General features: G+C 47.2%; 1 protein-coding gene across 2 annotated transcripts in view; it reads right to left on the reverse strand.

The window, feature by feature from the left end:
* NPAS2 (neuronal PAS domain protein 2) overlaps positions 1-24,802 on the reverse strand; it is a 175,712-nt gene that overhangs the window by 49,910 nt on the left and 101,000 nt on the right. For both annotated transcript variants that reach the window (XM_025354429.1, XM_025354430.1), the window contains exons 3-5: positions 21,984-22,132; positions 14,618-14,709; positions 9,820-9,909 (exon numbers count right to left, since the gene is read on the reverse strand). In XM_025354429.1, the coding sequence (XP_025210214.1) occupies positions 9,820-9,909; positions 14,618-14,709; positions 21,984-22,132 (331 nt within the window). The remainder of the gene's footprint in view (positions 1-9,819; positions 9,910-14,617; positions 14,710-21,983; positions 22,133-24,802) is intronic.

The raw sequence follows: 24,802 nt of genomic DNA on the forward strand, positions 1-24,802 counted from the left end.
CATTATAGCTACAAAATAAAGATTGAGTGCTGTCCAATAGAACTATCTGTGATGATGGAAATGGTCTGTCATCTGCGCTGCCTGTAACAGGAGCCACTAGCCACACGGTTACTGAGCACTTGAAACATGGCTAGTGAACAAGGGACTGAATTTCAAATTTCTTTTTTTTTTTTGAGACGGAGTGTTGCCCTTGTTGCGCAGGTTGGAGTGCAATGGTGCGATCTTGGCTCACTGCAACCTCCACATTCCGGGTTCAAGTGATTCTCCTGCCTCAGCCTCCCAAGTAGCTGAAATTACAGGCGTCTGCCACCACGCAAAGCTAATTTTTTGTATTTTTAGTAGAGATTGGTTTCACCGTGTTGGTCAGGCTGGTCTTGAACTCCTGACCTCAGGTGATCCGCCTGCCTCGGCCTCCCAAAGTATTGGGATTACAGGCGTGAGCCACCAAGCCTGGCCCATTTAATTTGAATTGAAATTTAAACAGCCACATGTAGCTAGTGGCTACCATATTGGATATGCAGGTAGGAGCTCACAGCGGACAGAGGAGACAGGCACCTCTCTCTTCCTCAGTTTCCCTCAATAAACTCATCCACTCTCAGAGCTTCAAACACAATCTGTATACACTTTCAGATTTGAATATCCAGCCAACTCTCTCATGAGCCAGCCTTAACCTTCCAACAGCCACTCACATGCGCCCTGGGGACCACAGATGCACACACGTCCCGAACATCAGCATTCTTTCCCACCCATACCATCTCCAACCCTTGTGTTTGCATCTCCATCAACGGTATCATCGGTTGGTCACCTGCTTGTCCCAGATACTCTGGTGGCATCTTTGTCTCCTCTCCTTCTCGTCCTTACCCTCAAACCAAACAGTGTCCAAATGCTGGCCATTTTTCTCCCTCAAATTCTCTGCTCCATCCACTTCTATTTCTCCAGCCTCCACCCTAGTCCAGACCCCTATCCTCTCTTGCCTGGGAATGATTTGGCTAAACTGGTCTTCCCACATCCACTTTGGTGCCTATCCAATTTGTTCTCCATCAGCAGTCAGAGAAGCTCACATCAGATCAAGTCCCAACTGTCCCTTGGCTTCCGACTGCTCCAGGAACAAGCCCTCAACTGCTCAACACACTTTCACGGCTCTTCACAGCTTAGCCTCCGCCTGCTCCGGCTCCCAGCACTTCTCTAACCCTTCCGAGCCTTTTTCCTCCACTTTGCCCTCTGTTCTCCCTCTGAGCCTCACCTGGGCTGTTCCCTCAGGCAGGAAGATGCTGCACCCTGCCCTTGTGTTTAACGAACCCCTGTGCAACCTTCAGGTCCCTGCTTTGAAGTCACTTCCTCTGAGAAAGCCCCAGGTGACACCCTCCACCCCCACTGATGATTTAAGGGCCTCTGAGGGGACAATGACCGCCTTGATGGGACATCAGGTGACTAGCATCACGGCAAAGCAGGTGAGAGCTCAGAGCCCAGGCTTGAAAGCAGGTTCTGGCCCTCCATGCCGCATTTTCCTCAGTTGCAAGATGAGGAAACCATGAGGGTTCCATGAGCTCACTTGCCTCCACTGCTGATAAAACAGTACATGGCAGACATTCAATAAATGCCAAGCGTGATCAGGCACTGAATGACCAGTTACAGAATGACGACAGGGGCACCTGCACCACGGTGACGTTTTCCTGTACAGCTATGTGCTGACTGGTGCGCTCTGCCTCCCTCCCTCCACCTGGAGCTTCAGGAGAGCAGGGCCCAGTGCCTTGTTCACCACCACATCCCCGATGTCCAGGATGGTGCCTGGCCTTCGATAAGACTGCACTGACCAGCTGAAAGAATGGCGTGGCCAGCACTATGACAGGTATTAAAACAAGGTGCCCAGGGAACACTGCGGATGGTGTGCTGCCTCCAAAATGACAGGGTAGAGGAGACTCCTGGGGAACAATTCCCAAAAGGAGGAATCCTTGAGTGGGAACCGGGGGACAAGACAGGGTCTGCCAGACAGGGTGGGAAGGTGCTCCAGACAGGGGGTTCAGCGTGCACAGAGGCGTGAGGTGGGCACCCTGACAGTACTGCAGGAAGGTGGGGAACAACAGGGAGGGTGAGAAGCCACGAAAGAGGAGGTTGCACAGGGAAGCAGGGCCCAGATGAGAGAGGCCGCAGAGGAGTCAGGGCTCGACCCTGTGCCAGGAGGAGCCACGAAGTACCCGAAGGAAGAGGGTGGCCAAACTGCTCATGTATTTTAAGGAGATCCTGCTTGTGGTTTGGAGGGAGAGAGCACTGGAAGTCAGGCTGGAGACGGCTGGGGTCTCAATAGAGACAGGGGAAGGAGTGGAGAGGAGCAGACAGAGTCCCAGGCAACTCATCAATATTGTAGTCTAACCAATGCTTGCTGAGAGCCACCACGTGCCAGCCGCCGTTGGGCACGGGGAAGACGCGTCGGGAAGCAGGCAGAACCCCTCGCTGCCTGCAGTCAGTGTTCCAGTGGGTGTGAGGACAGTGGACACAGCTTGGCGGCTGATCGGAGGACGGGAGGAGGGAAAGGAAGGACTCAGCGTGGCTGCCAGGCTCTGGCTCGGACCCACCGGCCTTTATCTTTATGGACTAAACTCTACCAGGATCGTCTCTCATCTATGCTACCATTTCTCATTCTGGCTTTCTCCAAGTTTCTTCGGATGTTCTGGTTTTATTTTAAGCCCATTCTCTCTAGTTTTTTTAGAAGATGACTCATGTTCACAGATGACAGTAGTCTTTCTTCTTAAAGATATTTCAACTACTTGAAAATGAAAACTAAGTGACTCCATGGCCTCTTCTTGGAGGGCTCCATCTGAAGCCACTTCCCCTGACACTGGGTGTGGCGGAGAGCAAGGCTGGGTGGCTGCCTGGCCGGGTCACTTGTGTGAGAGAACTTTACTGATATAGGTCCAAGGGCCAGTATCAGGCCACAGGTTCTGCACAGAATAAAGATGAATGCTGGATGCAAGTAGGGGCAGGTATGATATGTGGGAGGTTGTGCGGATGATGAATTAACACACAGAAAGGGCTCCAGACTGTGCTTGGCTCTTGTATGTATTTACTAGTACGTTGCTATTACGCTATTTCCACATGCGGAAAACCAACACAAACAATGATCATTTGAAATTTTAACCCTAGTGCTTACAGGAGAGAAGATGACATCTACAGTTGAATGATCCCCTGAATGAGCTGAGTTCTGTTTATTAAAATAATAGCAGTTACGGAGACAAGGGAGGGAATGTGCCATCCACAGCCGTCTTCACAGCTGAGTCCCACGATCGGGAAGGTCACCTGCCTGTGGAGGTGGGCAGTCCCCTCTCCCAACTGCCTGATGGGCCTTGAACCAGCAGCACCAGTGCAGTGACACCCAGCTGTGTTAAATGAGCCTGTACTAAAAGCACACTGAGGCTGGGCTGAGAAGAGGGCTGGATGGACACTTGCTCCCACAGTGTCCCTGAGGCGCTCTGGCGGTTTTGGCTTGAGATCTGTGCTGGCTGCAGTGAGAAGAGGGAATGGTGAGCAGCCCTGGAGAAACTTCACCTTGAGAAAAGAAGGGCTTAAGGGAAGACACTTGGGGCCTTGGTCTCCCTAAAGGACCGGGAAGTTGGAGGCATATTTGATCCACTTAGATTCAGTTAGATTCAAAGTCAAACTGATGGCCATACAGCTAAGCTTTCAGAAGGCATTGTAGAGAATGGCTTTGACTTTGTAATAGTAAGAATTAATTGCAATATAAAAGGGTATGAATTATACAGAAAGAATCTCTGTTTATCAAAATGCCCTAAAAAGGGGGGAAAGGTAAGCCACAAAGTGAGACAGGGTATTTGCAACACATACATCTGTGGTATGGCCCAAAATTAAGGTTCTAAATTATATGCTGCCTTGGCATCTGGTAAAATTGGAGGGGCCTCAAATGGCCTAACTGCAGGCTCCCTCCCCACACAGACGAGGCCCCCCAGCCAAACCCCCTTCTTATCACGGCGGCAGGTACAGTTTCTGCTCATCCCTGAGTAGCAGGTTGTGGAATTATTCAAACAAGTGAATCACATCCTCTTGTAGGGACCGGGGGTCACCTCACCCTCTTGTTACTGCAGAGCCTGCCTCCCATAGCCTCTGCTGGTTCACTCTCTTCCCACGTGCAGCCCCCTGTGGCCCTGTGCGGCCCTCCTCTGGGCTGTGAGTACCTGTGACTAATTAACTGCTCTTGGCCTCATCCAGTGTCAGCTGTGGAGTGTTCAGACATCCCCATTACCCTAGAGTGGGGTGAATGAGAGGCAGTTAAAACAATACCTGCCCACAGCTTGTGTCCGGATCGCAGAAAGCAAGCCTACTCATAATTGCAAGAAAAAACCCAATCAAAGAGGAGGATGTCCAAATACCTGAGCAGGTAATTCAGAAAAGATGGAATCTAAATGGTTGACAAACATACAGACACTCAATCTCATTGGTAACTGAGAGAAAGGCAAAGTAAAACTCCATGAGACACCTTCATGTACTAGACTGGCAAAAACAAGAAGTCTGACAATGCCAAGTTCTGATGCCACAGCACTGCGACGTCTCCACCTTGCTGGTGCGGGGCGAACTGGTGCCACCGCTATGGAATCATTCTGGTGTTATTTAGTAAAGGTGGAGGCAGAGCTTCCCTCAACCCAGCCATTCTCCACCTAGTCAGTCCTCCAGGGATGCTTGCAAACGTTCATCAGGAAACACTACAGGATGTTCACGGAAGCACCTTCCAAGAATTCCTAACTGGGATGAATGCAGGAATTGCAGCACATTCCTATGATGGAACACTACCCAGCAATAAGAAGAGCCCACAGCAGCTACATCTGCCAGTGTGAGGCAGGTGCATCGCACAAACGATGCTGAGCAAAAGGAGAAATCACAGGAGTCCATTTTCAATGATTCCATTTACATACAGCGAAACAAAAGGCGACACTAACTTAAGAGTTTAGCAGTGAACTCAAAGTTGGTGAAACTACAAAGGAAAGCAAGCAAACAACGATCTTAAAAGTCAGGAAAATGGTTGCCTCCAAGTGGAAGGTGGGGGTGTGATGAAAAAGGGGCAGCCAGGAGCTTCTGTGGTCTCAGCTGTGTTCTATTTCTTCACCTCAGTGACAGCTGCATGGATATTCACTTGATCAATTTAATACTGAATATATGTTTTATACACACATCTGTATGGTATATAAAAATCAAAAGGCATAAAAAAAATCTAACTAGAGGCCTGGAATCTTTTAATCCATGATTGGCTCTAAGCTGCAGCCACACCTGTCAGGACCCTGCTCCGACCCAGAGACACCTCTGACAAAATGACGTGGATCAGGTGGAAGCTTCCAGCAGGTGAGGGCAGGGTGGGGTGGGAAAGCATGTCTCATGGTCTTGGCCTTGCTGCTGTGTTTTGTGGTAACACAGGCCAGGGGCTTTGGCTTTCCTTTGCTGGGACCTCCTCCTGCTGTGCCCCTTCCACAGGAACTTGGCTCCAAATCCCATTCTGGTTTTATACTTTCTTCTCGCTAGGGCTTGTACCTGGCGAGCCAGCATGATATGGAGGTATTTTCTGGCCTGCAGATTTCTCCAGTTTTAGGAACACTTGTGCCTTATTTTCCTTGGGAAAGGTAGGGTTATCCACGCACATAGTTCTCACATCCAAGACACGCCCCACCCGTGGCAAGCTGCTTGCAGTTGCTCATAACCCCAGTTATGAATTCAGTCCCTCGTTCAATGAACACTTAGGCGCATGGCAAATGTTCAGGGCTGGGGATATGATGTCTGCCTCAAGAGCTTAGCATGGTCCAGCTCATCAGACAACACCGCATTTATGAACAAATCAGAAAGTAACCCAGGAAGCTAAATTTCAAAAAGTAAAAAAAAAAGCACAAACAGGAAACACGGATTATGCCTACTTTTGGTCTCTCATTTGGTTCTGCCTCAGCCATACTCTTTCCTCATTCTGTCCAAGGCACGTGACTCATGCCCCTGGCATCTCTCCTGCAAGGTTTTCATTCCACAAGCTCCCATGAGCCCTTGGCCTCCATCGTATGCACGTCTGTCTTGCTCATGTCCCTTGCCTGTGTCAATTCTAGACACCAAAATGCGCTGGTGTTGCCACTACTGAAAAATTCTCATTGTTATTGTTATTTTGTTTTTGAGACAGGTCTCACTCTGTCACCCCGGCTGAGGTGCAGTGGCGTGATCTCGGCTCACTGCAATCCCCTCCTCCCAGGCTCAAGCAGTTTTCCCACATCAGCCTCTCAAGTAGCTTGGACTACAGGCACATGCCACCACACCTGACCAATTTTTGGATTTTTCGTAGAGACAGGGTGTTGCTGTGTTACCTAGGCTGGTCTTGGACTCCTGACCTCAAGTGATCCACCCACCTCAGTCTCCCAAAGTGCTGAGATTACAGACGTGAGCCACTATGCCTGCCAGTTCTCATCTTAAAATCACTTTGCTTTGAGCTATTTTATTCTCTTTTTTTCTCTGCCAATTTGGTAAAGAAAGTTCTAGGCTATGTCATCAGAAACTGCTGTACAAACATCTATCACACGAGCTTCTGTTACCTCTGAGATGCTGGCAGTGTGAAGGAAACAGAGAGAGACTTGAAGCCCCACAGCCTGAGAAGTGGGAAGGAATTCTGGCTGCTCTTGTCCCCTTAGAATGGCTCTCCAATCCCCAGCCACACAAGGGGCGTGGGACGGGACCCTGGCAGGCCAGCCTGTGCTTGGTGTGACACCAAGAGGGGTACTGCTGCCGGGGTCCCCAGCCTCCTGCCCTCTGCTACCCTGTGTCCCGATCTCCATGAAGAAGATGAGCCGCTTCTTCCTCGAGGACTGACCACACCCCCTCAGCTCCTCATTCTCCCTTTCGGAGCCCCACACCCTGAAAACATCCAGCTTTACTGTGTCCTGTATAGGATTCTGAGGAGTGGTTAAGGATCAAGCTCTGGAACCAAAGTGCCTGAGTTCAAATCCCAGCTCTTCACTGGCTGGCTGTGGAACCTTGGGTACATTGTTTAACCGCTCTGTGCCTCAGTTTCATCATCTGTGAACTGGGTAGCTACGTACTTCATAGGATCCATAAGGATAAGGAGAGCAAACATAATACAGCCTCGCTCCGGGCCGGGCACGGTTCTATGCGCCTACACATACCAATGCATGTGAGCGACTCTTAATGGGTGCCTGCTACACTGTAAGTGCTCAGTGTTAGTCACCCAAGGTTTAATGGGTGAAATCTCTCGACAAAATTGCAAACTCCAAAGGAAAGACAACCTCACAAGTTTTGAAATGTTGCATCATCCGTGGAAAGGACCTGCGCTCACAAGGAGTGATATTTAATCATTAAGTATGCATCTAAATAAACCAAACCAAAATCAGAATTCCTAAATGATGACCCAAATCCTGGGCACCAGAAAGACACCAGAGCAGAGTGGTGACCAAGCTGGGTTCTGTAGTCAGCTGTCCCCATGGTAAGCCCCGCTCTGCCCCTCACTGCCTGGGCCACTGGGGCTTCCTCGCCATAGTGGAAGTCATGGAGGTCTCACTCCCAGATCCGCTCCTCTGCCCAACCAGCTGTATGTTGATTGCACCAGGGAGGTGTCCATCCTCAGCAGCCTTTGCCTACCCACTTGCAGAGGAGGATCCTGGTGAAAACTGGACAATGAAAGCTAAAAGTAAATTGCAGTTAAATGTGGGGACTGCCCGGCCCAGGCTCACTTGCACCAGGGAGTCAAGGGCTGACTCCATGTCTGGGCATGGGTATAGACACAGACTCTTAGTTTGCATTCGAGTGGGTCCAGCATTGATAAATCAGAGTCGGGTCATTTCTGGCCCTTGTAGAGTCAGAAAATCACTTATGAAAGCGGTCCTAAATTGCTCTGTAATTTCAGGTCGGAAGAATTTGCCTCTTACTTTCTAAGTCTTGTCCGCCACGTACAGCAACTGGGTCATCAGATGATTACAAGAGCGTAAAGCAGAACAGTGCAAATCCTGTTTACCCAAACAGCTCTGGCTCCTGTCTCTCGTTCCCAGGTCAATAAGCAGGCCACGTGTGGTTGCTTTCAGTCAGTGCCTACCACTGCCGAACCCTTGCCATTCAATACAAAACACAAGCGCCCTCCAAAGAAGTACCCCAGCTCCTCTTCTGTCCTTAGACACGCTCAGATCAGCCCAGCTTCTCTGGGGTGATGATGGGGGTCATTTCTGTATTAATGGTGGCAGCCCTATCACTGGCCTCCTGGCCAGAGATGAAAATCAAGGTGCAGCCGCACCCCCAGCTTCCTCCTTCAGGCTGAGCGAGGATGAGCCTCTTCTGATGGCTGTCAAGAAGAGAGAGCCCCCCTGCTCCCCGCCACCAGCCTGACGCACCCTTGTTTTAGGAAATGGGCTGGAACACAAAGGGGAGACAGATTAGGTTAGATGAGGGCCTAATGGGAAGGCATCTGCTTAGCAACATAAAAAATGCTTTTGCGGGCCACGGCTCAGTGAATGCAAAGAAAAATGTAGGCAGCGCTTCGATCTGCACACAGCATCGTTTGCAGAAACGGTGGGACGAGGGAGTGGCTTCCAGGGAAAGGTATGGGCCAGGATGATGTGGGCCCTGGGCCACCAGCAGGGCAGGGCTCATCACCCCAAGGCAGATGGAAGCTGCCCATGGAACAAGGCCACACTGCTCCCTGGGCAGGCGCAGCTAAGGAGAGGGAGCCACGGTCCTCCAGTATCATCCTGGCCCAAGCTTTCCTATGTGGGAACCCAGGGCAAACTTTCCCCTTTTCGTCACATAAACTGAGCACCCATCCATGGATGAGCAGGTGCGGGGGGTGCTGGGGAAGGTTTGGGCTGGACAGAGGACAGAAGAGAGAGGACGTTTTGTTCTTGTCCATCACACTTGCTGCTCCTGGTACAGCTGTCATTCTCACTCAGGCTCTGTGGGAACAGGCAATGGTGTGGCAGGAGATGGGAGCCTGGTCAGATGCCCATGAAGGAGCCTCAAAGGTGGCTCCTCCACCAGCCAGGTACAGACCCATGAGTCACTGAGTCAGGGCTTACCAGAGAGCCAGCAAGGCTTATGCAGAGAGGAGGGAGGGAGGGAGGGAGGGAGGACAAAGGCAGAGGGAGGAGGGAAGAAGAAGGGAAGGAAAGGAGGGAAAGAGTGGGGAGGGACATCTGTCAGGGCCTGTGACCATACCACAACCCCTTCTGCCATCCTGGAGCATCCATCGTGCACTCCTGGAATGCAAAGCCGACCCTCTCCAGGTCCACCCAGACACTCCTCACTCCCCAAGGCCTTCCAAGACATCAGTCTTCCCAGAGCAGTTCAACCGCCAGGAACCAGCTGTGCTGCCGAACCCTGACCACCACTAAGTGTTGCTACCCACCTGCAACCTCAGACAGGTCTCAAGTAAGCCCCAAACCATGTTTCAACCCAAGTTATCTGTTGTCCTCTCCCTGGATCAGCTGTCAGGTGACCCTGGATGTCTGTCAGCCTCCATGATGGCTCTGAGCTCCACTAACAGTGCTGTGACTCTCTCATCAGTCCCCATTTCTGACCCAGGAAAAGAATCTGTAGCCACAACTCCCACTCCAGGCCTTGCCTGTTCCAGGATGGCACACGCCTGCATCTGCCCTTTTCCTGGAAGACTCCTGGGACCTTGAGCTCGGCCTGGTCCTGTCCCCAAAACTCAGTAGTCCTTTACTCTCCACCCCCTTCTCACCTGCAGCCCCCTGACACCCGCACCACCTCCCATCTGAGATCTAATGACTCTCAACAGAAACATGGTAACGTGAACCGGTAAAGGCCACTGGAGCAGAAACTCACCGGTAAATGCCCAAGGAGAGGCGTGATACTGTCAGAGACATAGATGATGCTGCCGTCTGTTGTCACCGCGATAATGAAGCCATCTAATGCCTGTGGAAAATGCAACATTTGAAAGCTCCTTAGCAAAGCGTTTATGGAGCAGCATGTCACCGAAGCAGAGGACACTATTTCAGGACACTGGCTTTGTTTTATAATCCTCAGAATATTTCCATGAATAACCTCACGGCACTTCTTGGCCTTCCACAGAGGACAGCTTCTTACAGAGAATGTGTCTGGCCCAGGAAAAGCATTTGCAAAAGCACTACAGGATCAGTGAAAAATGTGACCTAGTGGCATAATAAAATAACATTTAGCCATGGAAATTCCCTAAGTAGGTTTAACGATAAGCACATTATTAGCCTGATTCAGAAATACCACCATTGCCATTAGAAAACATCAGCCATAGCTGATGGTTCCCATCTCCCTACCCCTGCCATCACTGAGTTCAATGGTAAACATTTGCCCTGATAAAGATATCAGACCTAACAGATGCATGAAAAACAGAAAGCGTGCCTGTTGGCCGAGGTGGGCCTCTGCTCACATTCATTGCCACAAGAGAAATGCCCACTGAAGGAACTGCTTGTAAAGAACATTCACATGATTCTACAGGGCTGGGTGGGTGTGGGGGTTGCGTAACTCAACTGGATCCATAAGCATTTCAGAATGTCTGAAAAATTCATGCATTTGAAAGTCTCTACTGAGTGCCTACTCTATGCTGGGCACACTGTCCTGGGTGCTTTTGATATAACAGGTTGAAGGGGGGCAATGCTTTCTCATAAAGCAGGCACTTTTGCTCATGTTTTTTTGTTTTTTTTTTTTTGAGATGGAGTCTCACTGTCACCCAGGCTGGAGGGCAGTGGCATGATCTCGGCTCACTGCAACCTCCGCTTCCCAAGTTCAAGCGATTCTCCTGCCTCAGCCTCCCAAGCAGCTGGGATTACAGGCACACACCACCATGTCCAGCTAATTTTTGTATTTTTAGTAGAGAGAGGGTTTCACCATGTTGGCCAGGCTGGTCTTGAACTCCTGTCCTCAAGAGATCCGCCTGCCTCAGCCTCCCAAAGTGCTGGGATGACAGGTGTGAGCCACTGCGCCCGGCCACTTTTGCTGGTTTTAGATTATTTATTGGGATTTATTTTGGTGTGGGTGCTTGTAATGCTTTCATAAGATGTATCTGAAAGTTGATTTCTAAAACAAAGACGACACAATTCAGTAGAGAATAGGATCATTGTGGCAACTGGCTGTCTAGGTGAAGGGGAGGAGTGCCAGTGAAGGGGAGGAGACTAGAAATGAAGCCTACCTCTCCAAGTCTTTAAGGGAATAATAGGCCCAGGGAGACTTTCACTGGAAACCTGTCACTGTCGATTCACTGACTTTTTCTTTGAAAGACTACCTTTCCCGAATCTGGAAATTTTTCCGCTTAGGAAAAAAAGTGAAATATGTGCTTAGAAAGCTCTGGAAACATGTTGCATGCACTCAACTAGATGGTCACATGATGTCTGAGAATCTGCGTGGACGAAAGGGCGTTCATTCTTTCACGTGAGGAGGGTGTGGTTAAGTGCGTGGCAGCAGGAACCCGGGAGAGGCCAGGAGCAGTGTGTGACGGGTACCTTTGTAGCATATGCCGAAATGGGAAAGAGTTCTTTCAACCAGGAAAGTTAACACTAGACTCATTTATTATTTTACACTGACAGCTGGCAGGATTTAGACTGAAGAACAGATTTAAGTACGTTTCTTAAATGGACCTCATCCTCTTGGATGACATCAGTGGTTCTCAACTGGGAGCAATTTCGGTAATGTCTGGAGGCATTTTTGGTTGTCACCACTGGAGTGGGTGGTGTTGGCATCTAGTGCTGCCAAATATCCTGTAATACGCAGGACAGCCCCCACGACGAAGAACTACCAGGTCCAAAATCACCATAGGGCAAGATTGAGAAACGCTGGGTTAGATTTGTGAGTTACGGTAAACGAAGCAGTACATCCCAGGAACTTTTCCTTCCCAAGTATTTTTCTAAAAATGTTTTGAAGTCATCTTGGCAGCCCTCTAGGAGGTTAATTTTTTTAAGGGGTAAGGGTACTGTTGATGACATCAGTGAGACTTTTCTGGAAAAAGCAGATTGGAAAGCTGGGTAAAGCCAGGGCAGTGCAAATGGTCTTGCACAGTGAGCCCATGTCCCTCCTGAATGTCTAAAGCAAGCGGGTGTTAAAAAAGCTGAAGGTATTTATAGACGGAAGATAACTTTCATCAGCTCATTGGCATTTCCATCAACTCTATGAGAGCTGCACTGAGTCACTGCTTTAAGAAAGCTTGCTATGGTTCTGGAAGTCCCATCAGTAGCATCTGAAAGGGATTCAACAGCAAGAGATTGCAAAGTGCTGTGCCTCTCTCCATGGAAGGGTGATTTTCACTGGGGTGTCTCCAAAGCAGCCATAATGGCTCAGAATTCGATACCCGCCCCACACTAGAGGGAAATGAAACCTTCCCTTTCTGCTAATTCCTGAATCAGCTGGAACATTTCTTCTGTTCTCTGGGACAACCTCTGGGCTAAGAGATTGCTTTTCTGATTAAAATTCAGAAATTCCACAAGCTCCCTATTCCCCGGGCCACAGGCACTTGGTCTCCTCTTGAGTGAAATTGTTCCAATGCTGGTAGCCACAGCCTTTGCCAGCTGATACTTTCCCAGCTCAGCTGGTCTGCAGCCAGGTCAATTTTGTTTTTTCAAACTTCACAGCTATGTGAGTCCCCCTGGAGTCTGGTTTTGTGCCTCTTTGAGAGAAGATGGAAGAAGATGGGAGTCACATCTGGAGGGCATTAGCAGTTCCCTAGAGACATGATGGGTTCTCTCCTGGGCTCTGTCCTCATTTTAAAAAGGGAACATCCTGGCCACTAAGACATGGCACCTGGATTCTTCACGGTCTCTGAAAAAAACAGAGGGAGGTGCAGCTGGAGAGAGACCCATGCTATGGGAAGGTTGCACTGGACAATGATGACATCACCCCTGGAGGCTCTCCATCTCCCGCAACCACAGCTGGGGCTCAGGCCATCAGGAAGGAGATGCTAGAAGGCTCCAGTCACTCAGCACTAGGTCTGTGTCTACTGAAGAGCCACAGGTTGGAAGAGAAGCCTGACACAGTCAGGGTCAGCAGTACTAGTTGGTGGACTTCCCAGACCACTCACAGCTGCCATTCACCCAGAAGGCCTGCTGGTTGTGCAGCTTAATTTCAGATCCAATTCATTCATCTAGCATGATTTCCTTTCCACTGGCTTCTAGGAGTCCACACCGGGAGCAAGGAAAAGTGCATAAAGACTATACAAATATCAATCTTCCTTGTCTAGAAATTCCAGTCTCCTGAATCTCAGTCCTGTCTTCTAGCCCCGAAATGTATTCATTTTTAACTTTACAAAAGCCCTATTTCCTCAAATACTTTTGATAGTTTGAAACTCACTGGGGAAAAAAAAAAAAAGGTTGTGCTACAGGCTCTTAAAAAAAGGCTGCTGCTATAGGGTTATGTGTTTTAACTACTTTTCCATAAGAATTAAAAGATAAATCGATTTATGTAAATTAGCATAATGATACATTAATTCAACATTTCACAAGCTGCTTTAAATTTAACATACTTAAAAATGCATTGCTTCTGCAGAAAGTTCTGTATTTTCTTTAAATATAGTTCACATGTAGATTTAAGTATCTTTCATCTTATGCAAATGTTCATTAATGCGTTTACATTTCATAATATTTGGACATCTTCATTCTGGCATTTTCTTACTCCAGTACTTTCTGTTTTCTGCAAGTTAATCTATGTAAATTGAAGTTTACATCAGTCTTATATAGGCACATAAGATATGAGAGAGAAAGATTTATCCCCAGAAGCCACTCTCCAAACACCCTGCCAGGAATCACTGGTCACAGCCAGCATCTAACTTCCCTTTGCTGAGCTCATCTGTCCCAGTTCACCTCTTCTTGGTTGCAGGCCTGGATATGCCTGCCTGGAGCTTTTTCTGCTCCACTGCCATGTCCATATACTCCGAAACTTATCCCAGGTGAGAAGCCACAGCACCTTGGCAGCTGTTTCTGTAGAGGCTTATGCTCATCTGTACTGAGGAGTTTCACCCATATACAAAGATACGATGTTGAGATCAGCCAGGTTTTCACAAATACAGCCCTATAGATGAGTATGGGGCCTCTGACCCAGAGGGAGGAACATGAGCTTCTCACTCAGCACAGAAAGGGCGTGAGCTGGATGGGGAGGCACGGGGTCCCTGTGGCTAACATCTGTATGCCATGTGGACGTAATATGAGTTCAAGTTCAAAGCATATCTTTAAAAGACAACTTTTAATTTCAAGACGTGTTTCTACTAAGAGAAAACGTATCATCATAGCAGTCTAAAGAGAAGACTCTCTGAGTCAAATGACAGTGCCAGCTGATTCATCTTCCCTCTGTCCTTCCCCTCTCTCTACCCACCTCGAACCCACCCTTCCTGACTCCCTAGCAAAGTGTCCTCTGGTTGTGACACCATCAAGGGGCTCATCCTGTGGTCACTGTAGTGAAAGCACGTGACCACATTCAATTTTGGGATTCTTGTTGACATGGCCCACAGGCAACAGCAGGCAGAGAGCCTCAGGGAGGGTATCTGTTTCAAAGCCAAGTCTTCCCTGGATCAAGAACGGTAGTTTCCTTTGGGCACAGGGGCTTATCTGCAACAAGTAGCTACATTTTCACTGGCAACTGTTGAAGCGATTTTGAAAGTGCATTTCACCTCCAACATCAGCTGGGTGAATTCTTCATTACTGAGGAATGAAGGCTTCCAGTCCTGCTGAATGTCACAGATTTCCGTTTGCGCTGAGACTTCTAAAAAAGAGACACAAATAAGCCTTTATAGTCAATGGCACCTAGAAATTGGAATTAACAGATGAAGCACATGTTACTTCTGTGTAATTTTGTGTAAACTTCTGTGTAGTTTAATTTAAGAAGCCAGCATAAGGAAATATGTTACCCTGATTTCCAAGGACTGGGAGCTTTGAATGTTCTCACCTCCCTTAATGAGGCTTTAGGGAGGATCATCCCCCACCTTCTCTATGGCTGGGGTGCCTGCCCTTGCAGGTGGTACCCGGCCCTGAATGTCTACATGACGAACTCCGTCGCCAACAGTTGGAATTAGGTAGTTGCCACCTATGAAGGCAACAGGAACAAACACTGGGATGGTTGTGACACCTTCCTAAGTGGCTTCTTCATGGTCCAGGTGAAGCAAAACACTTCACAGACCTGGGATTTTAAAAATTCCAGAAACATCTTAGGCATGTGGAAAATAACCCACTGTGTTATACAGAATGTACCATATTTTTCCGCACTTCCGTTACTGAAATACAGCGCGCTATACCCATACACAGAATGTACTCTCCTCAAAACTTTTAGGGGTTAATCTACAGTTCATCTATTTCATGCAACTGCCTTGTACTGAAGACATTATGCGCGTTTATAAATTCAAATAGTCATTGGCCTACAAGGGGTTCCTTAAATATTTTAGTTCTTCTGCATTTTTACAGAATGTTTTGTTCTATTATTAAATTATTTCTGATAAGATAATTACAGGTAGCTCAAATGCAATATCAAATACGTTTGTTTTTCCTTCTGTTTATCCTCCATCTTAAACCAACATTTTGCTCCATTTCATGTAGTAATAGGTTTCTTCAGAGACTATTTCCTCGGTGCTAAAGAACATAAGACTCGTATCTCAGAGAATAAAACTAACCCGTTTAACAACTTCCTGGAGAATGCAAATGGTGCAGGCAGATAATCCATCAACTTTAAGCCAGGAGAAAGATTTCAAGGCTCTCTCCTTTGTGCTTGTGTTTTTGATAATCTCTTACATGGAGCATGAGGAATGCATTCTGCCATTTGAATGAATGAATCTGAGTGAATGCAGCAGCTACTCATGAACAAAGGATGTAAAGAACTGAGTTATGGCCAGGCGCGGTGGCTCACGCCTGTAATCCCAGCACTTTGGGAGGCAGAGGAGGGCAGATCACGAGGTCAGGAGATCGAGACCATCCTGGCTAACATGGTGAAATCCCGTCTCTACTAAAAATACAAAAAAAAATTAGCCACGCGTGGTGGCGGACGCCTGTAGTCCCAGCTCCTCGGGAGAATGAGGCAGGAGACTGGCGTGAACCCAGAAGGCGGAGCTTGCAGTGAGCCGAGATCGAGCCACAGCACTCCAGCCTGGGCGACAGAGCCAGACTCCGTCTCAAAAAAAAAAAAAAAAAAAAAGAGCTGAGTTGTGCACGTGACCCTGTAAACCCCCACTTGTTCCGAAATCCAACGTGCCCAGCAGTGCTCGGCTCCACCAGGAAGGTTCCTTCCTTCAAGATGTCAGACGGAACAAGTTGCTGCTGCCGTTATACAACGTTGGATTTTTGTCTTTGTGATTTTAAAGGGGCACAAGAGAGCCGCTGGGAGCCTTTGGTAACTGAACACTGGAAGAAACCCAGGAGAGGAAGCTGTGCTGGTGGTCAGGCAGCCAACGACACTGAGAGGGCCCCTGGAGGAAGGGCCGCACTGTGGGGACACACCCAGTGCCAGGTGTCGTACGCACATGGTGGAACACAGCATGGGAAGCAGAGGCAGGTGCTACATGCACATCTTGGCCAGAATCCGTTCTGTGGTGCTGGCTGAGGCGAGGAAGAGAGGGTGCAACTCCTACCTCTTCAAACAAATGGTTGCCACAGTTTGGCCACTTAGAAAAGAGAGGGACTGAAGATGTGCTACAATATTAACCTCACAAACGCCTTTCCTCTTCTCCCCAATATGCACACTCAACTGTCAGACTCTTTTGACCACGAGGATCAAACTGCAGATTACCTGTCTGTCTAGTAGAGGAGTCTTTGTGGCAGCCCAAATTTCATTTAGATAGAGATCCATTCAACGTCATGGTGAAGGAAAAGGAAAGACCCACTTCTTTAACCTCAGTAATTTTTAGGTCATTCTGCATGACTGGGTATTTTGTCAACGCTAGCATAATAATACCGAAAGCAGCCATCTCATTCACTTTGTATTTCAACAATTGAATGAGACTCCTTGGAAGCGAAGGTTCAGTTCATAGCATATTTTAAAAAATATGTTAGATACGATGTCTCAAATCGAGGAAAAAATGTTACACTGGGAAATAAAATTCAGTGTTACGGTCAAAGTGGTTTCCAAATTTCCAGGGAAACAAAACCACCTGAGAGCCACTTTTGTAGGAAAACATTGTGATTAAGAGCCAACCCCCAGAATTCTACTCCGGTATCACCTGTAGCCATTTCCTAGAGTGCTCAACTCCTAACTGCTCCTGATATATCTGAGTAATAAGCAGTATATGTTTGAGATGTATGTGCTCAAATAAAATCCTGGAAAATGGGGCAGAAATTCCACAGCTGTCCTGGGTAAATATTACCCTGTTGAACAGGGAAATTTCTCCTTATTCTACAGCTCTCTCCACCTCACCTTCCATCCATGAAGACAGACACATTAAAGAGGTGTGAATGAGGAATGGGATTTAATAGTAGGAGAAAATTTCATTAGGTCAGCTTGAGACTCACTCAGGAAGAGGATAACGCGTAGGCCAGCCTGACCCTGTAGAACATTTAGATGGATGTAGATAAGGATGTCCGATATGTCCTGCTATTTACAGACTTTAGGGATGTCTCTCTTACAATAGCTACTGTTACAACATTTTGCTACAAAGAATCGTGATCAGATTCTCATTTTGATTTGCATTACTTGTACAGTCCAGGATTAAAATTTATTTCCCAAGCTGAGAAAACAACAATGCTGAAAGGTTATTGGGGAAAGAGCTAAATAATTATAGCAACTACTTAGACCTGATCATCTGTCCTTACTTATCATGTGGTCTGCCTTTAGCATGAAGGCAGGAAGCATGTTGAAATTCATAGTTCTTAACCCTCACTGCATGCCGGAATCACCTGGGGAGCTTTAAAAATGCTGATGCCTGGGCTTTACCTGACCACCTGCTGGTGAAAGGCTCTCCACCCTCTACAACAAACAGCCCTGATTTGCAGTGTTTGCCCCTTTCTGTGGTGTAGATATGCCTACCATGGCTGATTTCAAGCTACCAACTTTGGCAAAACTCCTGAAAATTGAACAATCTTCTCTTGCAAGCTGGTATCCCAGTGTGGTCCCACCCCTAGAGATCGTGACATATTGGTCTGTGGGGGGTTACCTGGTAATATGTAGTTTTCAAAAGCACTTCAGGTGATTCAAATATGCACACAAGGTTGAGAACCAGTAGTCTAAATGGACACACTCAGGAACAGCTGTAGTGCAGCTGTGGTATAAACAGCCACAAGAAGCCCTGCAGATCACCTCTCGTGGAGGAGCCATAGAGAGTAGCGCTAAAAAGCTGGGGTCTGGAGACAGGCTGCTGGGTTTAGATTCCACGTTTTCCTGGCTGTCTGAGTTGGATGAGTGACTTGACCTTGTGTGCCTCATGTGTGCAATGGAACTAACTCGAAGTGCTGCCATGGGCCGGGCGCGGTGGCTCATGCCTGTGATCCCAGCACTTTGGGAGGCCAAGGCGGGCAGATCACTTGAGGCCAGGAATTCGAGACCAGTCTGGCCAAAGTGGCAAAACCCCATCTCCACTAAAAATACAAAAAATTAGCCAGATGTGGTGGCACATGTCTGTAATCCCAGCTACTTGGGAAGCTAAGGCAGGAGAATCGCTTGAACCTGGGAGGTGGAGGTTGCGGTGAGCCAAAATTGCCCCACTGCACTCCAGCCTGGGTGACAGACCAAGACTCTGTCTCCAAAAAAAAAAAAAAAAAAAAAAAAAAAAAAAAAAAAAAGCGCTGCCACGAAGAGGAGCTTTATGTAGAGGAGTTCCTGTATGTAGAGCTCGTAGAATATTGCGCAGCTCACAGCAAGCCCTGCATAGATGCTTACGGTCAGTATTCTCTACTCTGTTGCAGATGTCTGCAGAGTTCATGTCCATTTGGATTGCAAGTAAAGTGATTGCTTTGCTTTTTTGCTTTAGTCCAAGTTTTGCTCTAACAACTCTATTTCCCCAAAAAATGTTCCATGAATTTTCTGCTTTCTTTTGAACACGAAATCAGAGACAGGTGAGATCCTGGCCTGATCCTGGTTGTGTTTAAGTGGGTTGTGAGGACTAGACCTTCGTCTTATGAAAAAGGCGAGCTGAAGCAGGCTCTCCCGGTGTTTGGAGGCTGCATTTCTGCTGACTGATCCTTTCCAGGACCCAGATTTGACAATTCTGTCATTCCAGAGTGGACAGAGCCCGGCATAAATGTCAGGCTGACGAACTTGATCCCAGCTGTCCTATTTAACAGCTGTCCTCCTTCTCAGTGGCACTGACCTAGTTTGAGTAATTTGCACAAAATATCTTGGCAATCAAACCAACCTGCTATTTCACTTGGCTAAATCATTATTTAGGAAATATAACCATTTTGATTAAATTATCAGGGTGATCAAATACTGCTGTAACACTTCATTCCAATCCTGCTTGATTGGTCTTCCCTGACTTTTAACAAAAGCAATTAACATGTTCTTTACTCTCTCCTGGGCAGCTTTGGAAAAAAATAATATGAGGATGTATCATTACTGTCACATTTTTAATAGGTATATATGATCATCAAAGAAATAATAAAAGAATAAGAAGTATAATGAAACTTTCTGATGTCCCAGCCGCACCCTCTTTTATGAAATCATCTTGTCTAGGAAAATGTTCAGTGGAAGAGACGCATCACTGCCTGCCTGGAAGAACTGTAATTATTTCCTCACGAAGTCTGACATTTCTGACTTATTATGTTTGGTGTCATGATTAAAGAGAAAAGAATTCTGCTCTTCCTGCTTGCTAATAGGTTCAGAGCCCTCTCCACTATTCTGTGACTTTTTGTAACATCCTGGGTGACTGGCAGGGTAGGTGCGATCACACTAACAGGTAAAAGGGTTTGAAGGAGAGGAAAAGGGAGAGAAAATGATTTGAGAAAGACGTGAGTTCAAGGATGGGTTCAAGCGGCATATGCAGGCAATCATGTGATGGAATATTATACACTAATGAAAGGAACCAGCAACAGCACTGGAAGAATGGGAGGAATCTCTAAACATCATGTGCATAATTCATGGTTCCATCTGAATAAGGCCCCAACAGGCAAAACCAACCTATGGGGTTAGAAGTCAGCACAGAGGTTCCGTCTTTTGGGAAAGCAGAGGAAGACAGGAAGGGGCTTCTATTTCTTGACCTGAGTCGTTGGTTCCCTGGCTGTGTCTGCTTTGTGATAATTAATTCAACTGTATAGTTATGATATGTATAGTCTCTGTATGTGTTACTTTTATAAAGTATTACAAAGTTAGAAAAAGAATGGAGTGGCAGGATAACTGGAAATCCACATGCAAAAGGATGAATTTTCACAGCCTGCCTTACAACATCTACAAAAACAAACACAAAATGGATCAAATATCTATGCTTAACCTAGTTTAAAATTATAAACCTCTTGGAAGAAAACATAGATATAAATCCTTATTACCTTAGATTAGGCAATGGTTTCTTAGATAGGATGCCTCAAGCACAAGCAATCAAAAGAAAAAAATAAATTGGACATTAACAATTAAAATTTAAAACCTTCGTGTGTCAAAGAGTATCACTTGAAAAGTAAAAAGACAATCCACAGAATCGGGCAAGATACTTTCAAATTCTATACCAGATAAGGGTCTAGTATCCAGAATACATGAAGAACTCTTACCATTCAGGCATAAAAAGAAAAATCAATGATTTAAAAACGGGCCATGGATTTGGACATTTCTCCAAAGAAGATATACAAATGGCCAATAAACACATGAAAAGATCATGAAAAGGAAAACATCATTAGTCATTGGGAAATTCAAATCAAAGTCATATAAGATATCACTTCACACCCACTAGGGAGATGGTATTAATAATAGTTATAATAAAAAAAGACAGTAACAAGTGTTGGCAAGGATGTGGAGAAATTAGAACCCTCATACATTGCTGCTGGGAATGTAAATTGGTACAAGCCACCTTGGAAAACAGTTTGGCAGTTCCTCAAAAAGTTAAACACTACCATTTAATGCAGCAATTCCCCTCCTAGGAATACAAACAAGAGAAGTGAAAAATATATATCAACTTACAGATTTGTACATGAATGTTCACAGCAGCATCATTCATAATTTCCAAAAATTGTAAACAACCCAAATATCCATCAACTGATGAATGGTTAATCAAAATATGGTATTAATATATCCATACAACGGAATACTGTTGGTCCATAAAATGGAATGAAGTACTCCTGCGCGCTAAAACACAGATGCTAAGTGAAAGAAGCCAGATACAAAAGACCACATACCGTATGATTCTATTTGTATAAAATGCCTAGAATAGGGGAATTGATAGAGACAGAAAATAGATTAGTGGTTGGCAGGATCTGGAGGGAGGGGGAAGAACGGGAAATGATCGCTAATGGATACAGGGTTTCTTTTCCGGCGTGATGAAATTAGATAGTGGTGACGGTTACATCACCTTGTGAATATGCTAAAGACGCCTGCACTCTACACTTTAAAATGGTGAATTTTATGGGATGGAAATTATATCTCAATAAAAACACAATGAATGTGACATTAAGAAAATACATTCTTTTCACTGTATTTTTTCATGATGTAGCTTCAAAGACCAAAGAGTTCGAGGGCAGTGGCAGAGAGGGACGAAAAGACCCACACGGTCTGATCCCACAGGAAGTGAGTACTCAGCCACTGTGTCTGTTCAGCATTGAATAAAAGACACTTATGCCAGGGAGTTTTGATCAAGATGTTGTCACTATGAATGCCACACTGCTTCGGCTGGGTGCTGCCTGTGAGGTTGTTTTGGATTCTCTCGTCTGGCTTATAATGCAATTGGGAGGTGTGTGCCCTCTCCCCACCTAACCAGAGATGGGCTGATAGAGGGTGGAGTGCCTTTGAAATGGGAAGCCCTCAACTGGTAAGGCTGGGCCTGGCTGGGGAGACAAAACCAACCAGGCAGCCCAGATTGGTGAAGTCATCACCACATGGACAGGGCAGGGAGGAAGAAAAACAGAGAGAAGGGTGACCTTTACCATTGTGTTTCTGCAAAAATCCGATGACCTTTTCCAACACGGTGGTTTTGTCCATTTTCCGCGTGTTACCAGGCAGCATGGAACTGAGCTCTTTGATGAGAACATTGAACTGGTCCCGACGCTTCTTCTCAGACTTGTTTCGAGAAGCTCTGTAAACACAAAACGAGCAGGTTACTGGAACATTCCACGTCACAAAGGCTTTGCGATGAAACAGAAGCACTTTCTATTAGAGCACATTCTATTGTGATCATCTATCTTATCAAAAACCTCTTTCAAGAAGGTCACACTGGCCACATTTCCGAGGCAGGAGGATAGAAAATGTTTTGCTAGACTCTTGGCCACAAAGACAGATGGCATTAATAATCAGTGAGTTCTGACTCAGACGCAAAATCTTACACAGATTAGCTCTGAGGCCGGATGCCGCTCACTCGGACTTCATAGAGCTTTTGCTTTCAGAGAGCAAAGGACACACTGCTGACTGAGATGGCTGCGCTCAGAGAGCCCTTCCTAAGACTCAAACCATGTCCCCTTCAATCCAGAACGCCCAGCCCGGTTCCGGGGCCCAAGGGGTGGCCAGGTGTCCCGTGTGCCACCAGCACATATGTCCTGGCCCCTGCTCCAAAGAGCTCATCGCCCTGTTCAGGGAGGCAAGACGCACCCTGCCCACAACAGCCAGGGCTGTGTAGACCCAGGGCGGACATATGACAGGTACTGCACATGGCTGTCAAGCTGCTAAGAGGAGATGAACCCTTTTTAAAATGACATGGAGAAAAGTTAAAGGCATATTACTAAGTTGGAGAAGCCGGTCTGAAAAAGCTACACACTGTATGATAACAAGTATATGACATTCTGGAAAACGCAAAACTACAGAGACAGCATAAAGCTCAGTGGTTGCTAGGGGTTAGAGAGGGAGGAAGAGAGGAGTTTTAGGGCAGTGAATCCACTCTGTATGACACCATACTGGTAGATATGTGTCATTACACATTTGTCTAGACTTGGGAGAATGTACAACACAAGAGTGCCCCTTGATGTTAACTCTGGGTGGTAACAATGTGTCAGTGTAAGCTTATCAGCTATAACTAAGGCACCACTCTGGTGGGCGATGCTGATAATGGGGGAGGCTGAGTGTGTCTAGGGAGGGTCCAGGGGGACATGGGAACTCTCTGTGTCTTTCACTCAATTGGTCTGTGAGCCTAAAAGTGCTCCAAAAAATAAAGTCTATTTTAAATAAGTGACACCCTGTGCTGCACACCTGTAGGAGAGACCAAAGTGAAGCTGCTTCGTTTGAGGGGAGGGGCCTCCCCCAAGCCACCCAAGCACCTCTGAGGACCCTGAGATCCTCAGGAACTTGAGTAGGGAGTCATGGCTGTCAGGGATGCTCTAATTAACAACCAGCAAGGAACACGTGACTCAGAAAGCCCTCCGGAGAAGTCCAGAAGCAGTGCTACTTGAGGGGCCTCCATCTTCAATGACATGCCACAGGCCCTTCATCAACAATCCACGCATTTGAAGGTGATGCAGGGCTGAGAAAGCTGGCTCACTCCTCCCCAGTTCACTGAAGACAGACTTGTTGCAGAAGTCCGCTCTCAGAGAGAGAACAGGGGCCCCAGAGGCCAGGCCCATAAAACACTGCTGCTTTTCCAGGCACCTGGGGCCCGGGATCATGGTTCCCAGGGGAGCAAATCCTTCACCGGGAGGCTCCTGGCCAATGTGTGGTCAGGACAGAGTGTGCTGCTGGATTCGGACGCACCTCCCTTGGAGCAGGTATAAGTATCTATAGGTAACAGTATCAATAAAGACTCTGCTTCCCAGGACAGCCCTTGGACATAAAGGGACGTATTTCTTTTTTTTTTTTTTTTTTGAGACTGAGTCTGGCTCTGTCGCCCAGGCTGGAGTGCGGTGGCCGGATCTCAGCTCACTGCAAGCTCCGCCTCCCGGGTTCACGTCATTCTCCTGCCTCAGCCTCCCGAGTAGCTGGGACCACAGGCGCCCGCCACTTCACCCGGCTAGTTTTTGTATTTTTTAGTAGAGACGGGGTTTCACCGTGTTAGCCAGGATGGTCTCAATCTCCTGACCTCGTGATCCGCCCGTCTCGGCCTCCCAAAGTGCTGGGATTACAGGCTTGAGCCACCGCGCCCGGCCAAAGGGACGTATTTCTAAAACCCTTTCCCTAGACACCACGGGGACCCTAACCACTCAGTTTGCCCCTGCCTAATTGCACACAACCTGCTCAACACACACGTTCACAACCCATCTTTTACCTGTCCCATCTCAGTTTAGGCTGTTTCCTGATAACATGTGGGCAATTCTTCAAAGCTCAGCTAATGTGCGCGGTCACCACCCTTTACCTAGGGGTCTTTTCCTGCCTCTCCCCTCCTCCCTGTCTGTTCTTGGATTCTAGATTAAGGGACTTCTACAAAGGCGCTGTCCCTCGCCGAGCCATTCTCTTTACCTGCGCTCTCTCACATCACACACTAACTGCAGGCGTGGCGGCAAGATGTTGCGGCGTCTTGTTGCTAGTCCAGGCTAAAAGACCATGTTCAAACACACGGGAGAGAAGAAAGGAACCCTTTAACTTTCCAAGTGAGTGTCTATGCATTATAAATAATTTTTTGGCCTAGATTTTAAAGAGTGACATGCAACCTCCTTAGCCAAAAAAAGCTCTGTTCCTGTCCTAGTTTGCCCATTATAAATTATTTGTGAGCCGATAACACCCAGCTCATTACTGCTCTGTTCTCTTCTTCAACGGGTGTAATGACGACCAACACGGCCTGGCAGCAGTTCTGACGAAAGCTCCCATCGTTAGTGACAGAGACACA

This window comes from Theropithecus gelada, chromosome 13, assembly GCF_003255815.1.
Source record: "Theropithecus gelada isolate Dixy chromosome 13, Tgel_1.0, whole genome shotgun sequence".
NCBI lineage: Eukaryota > Metazoa > Chordata > Mammalia > Primates > Cercopithecidae > Theropithecus > Theropithecus gelada.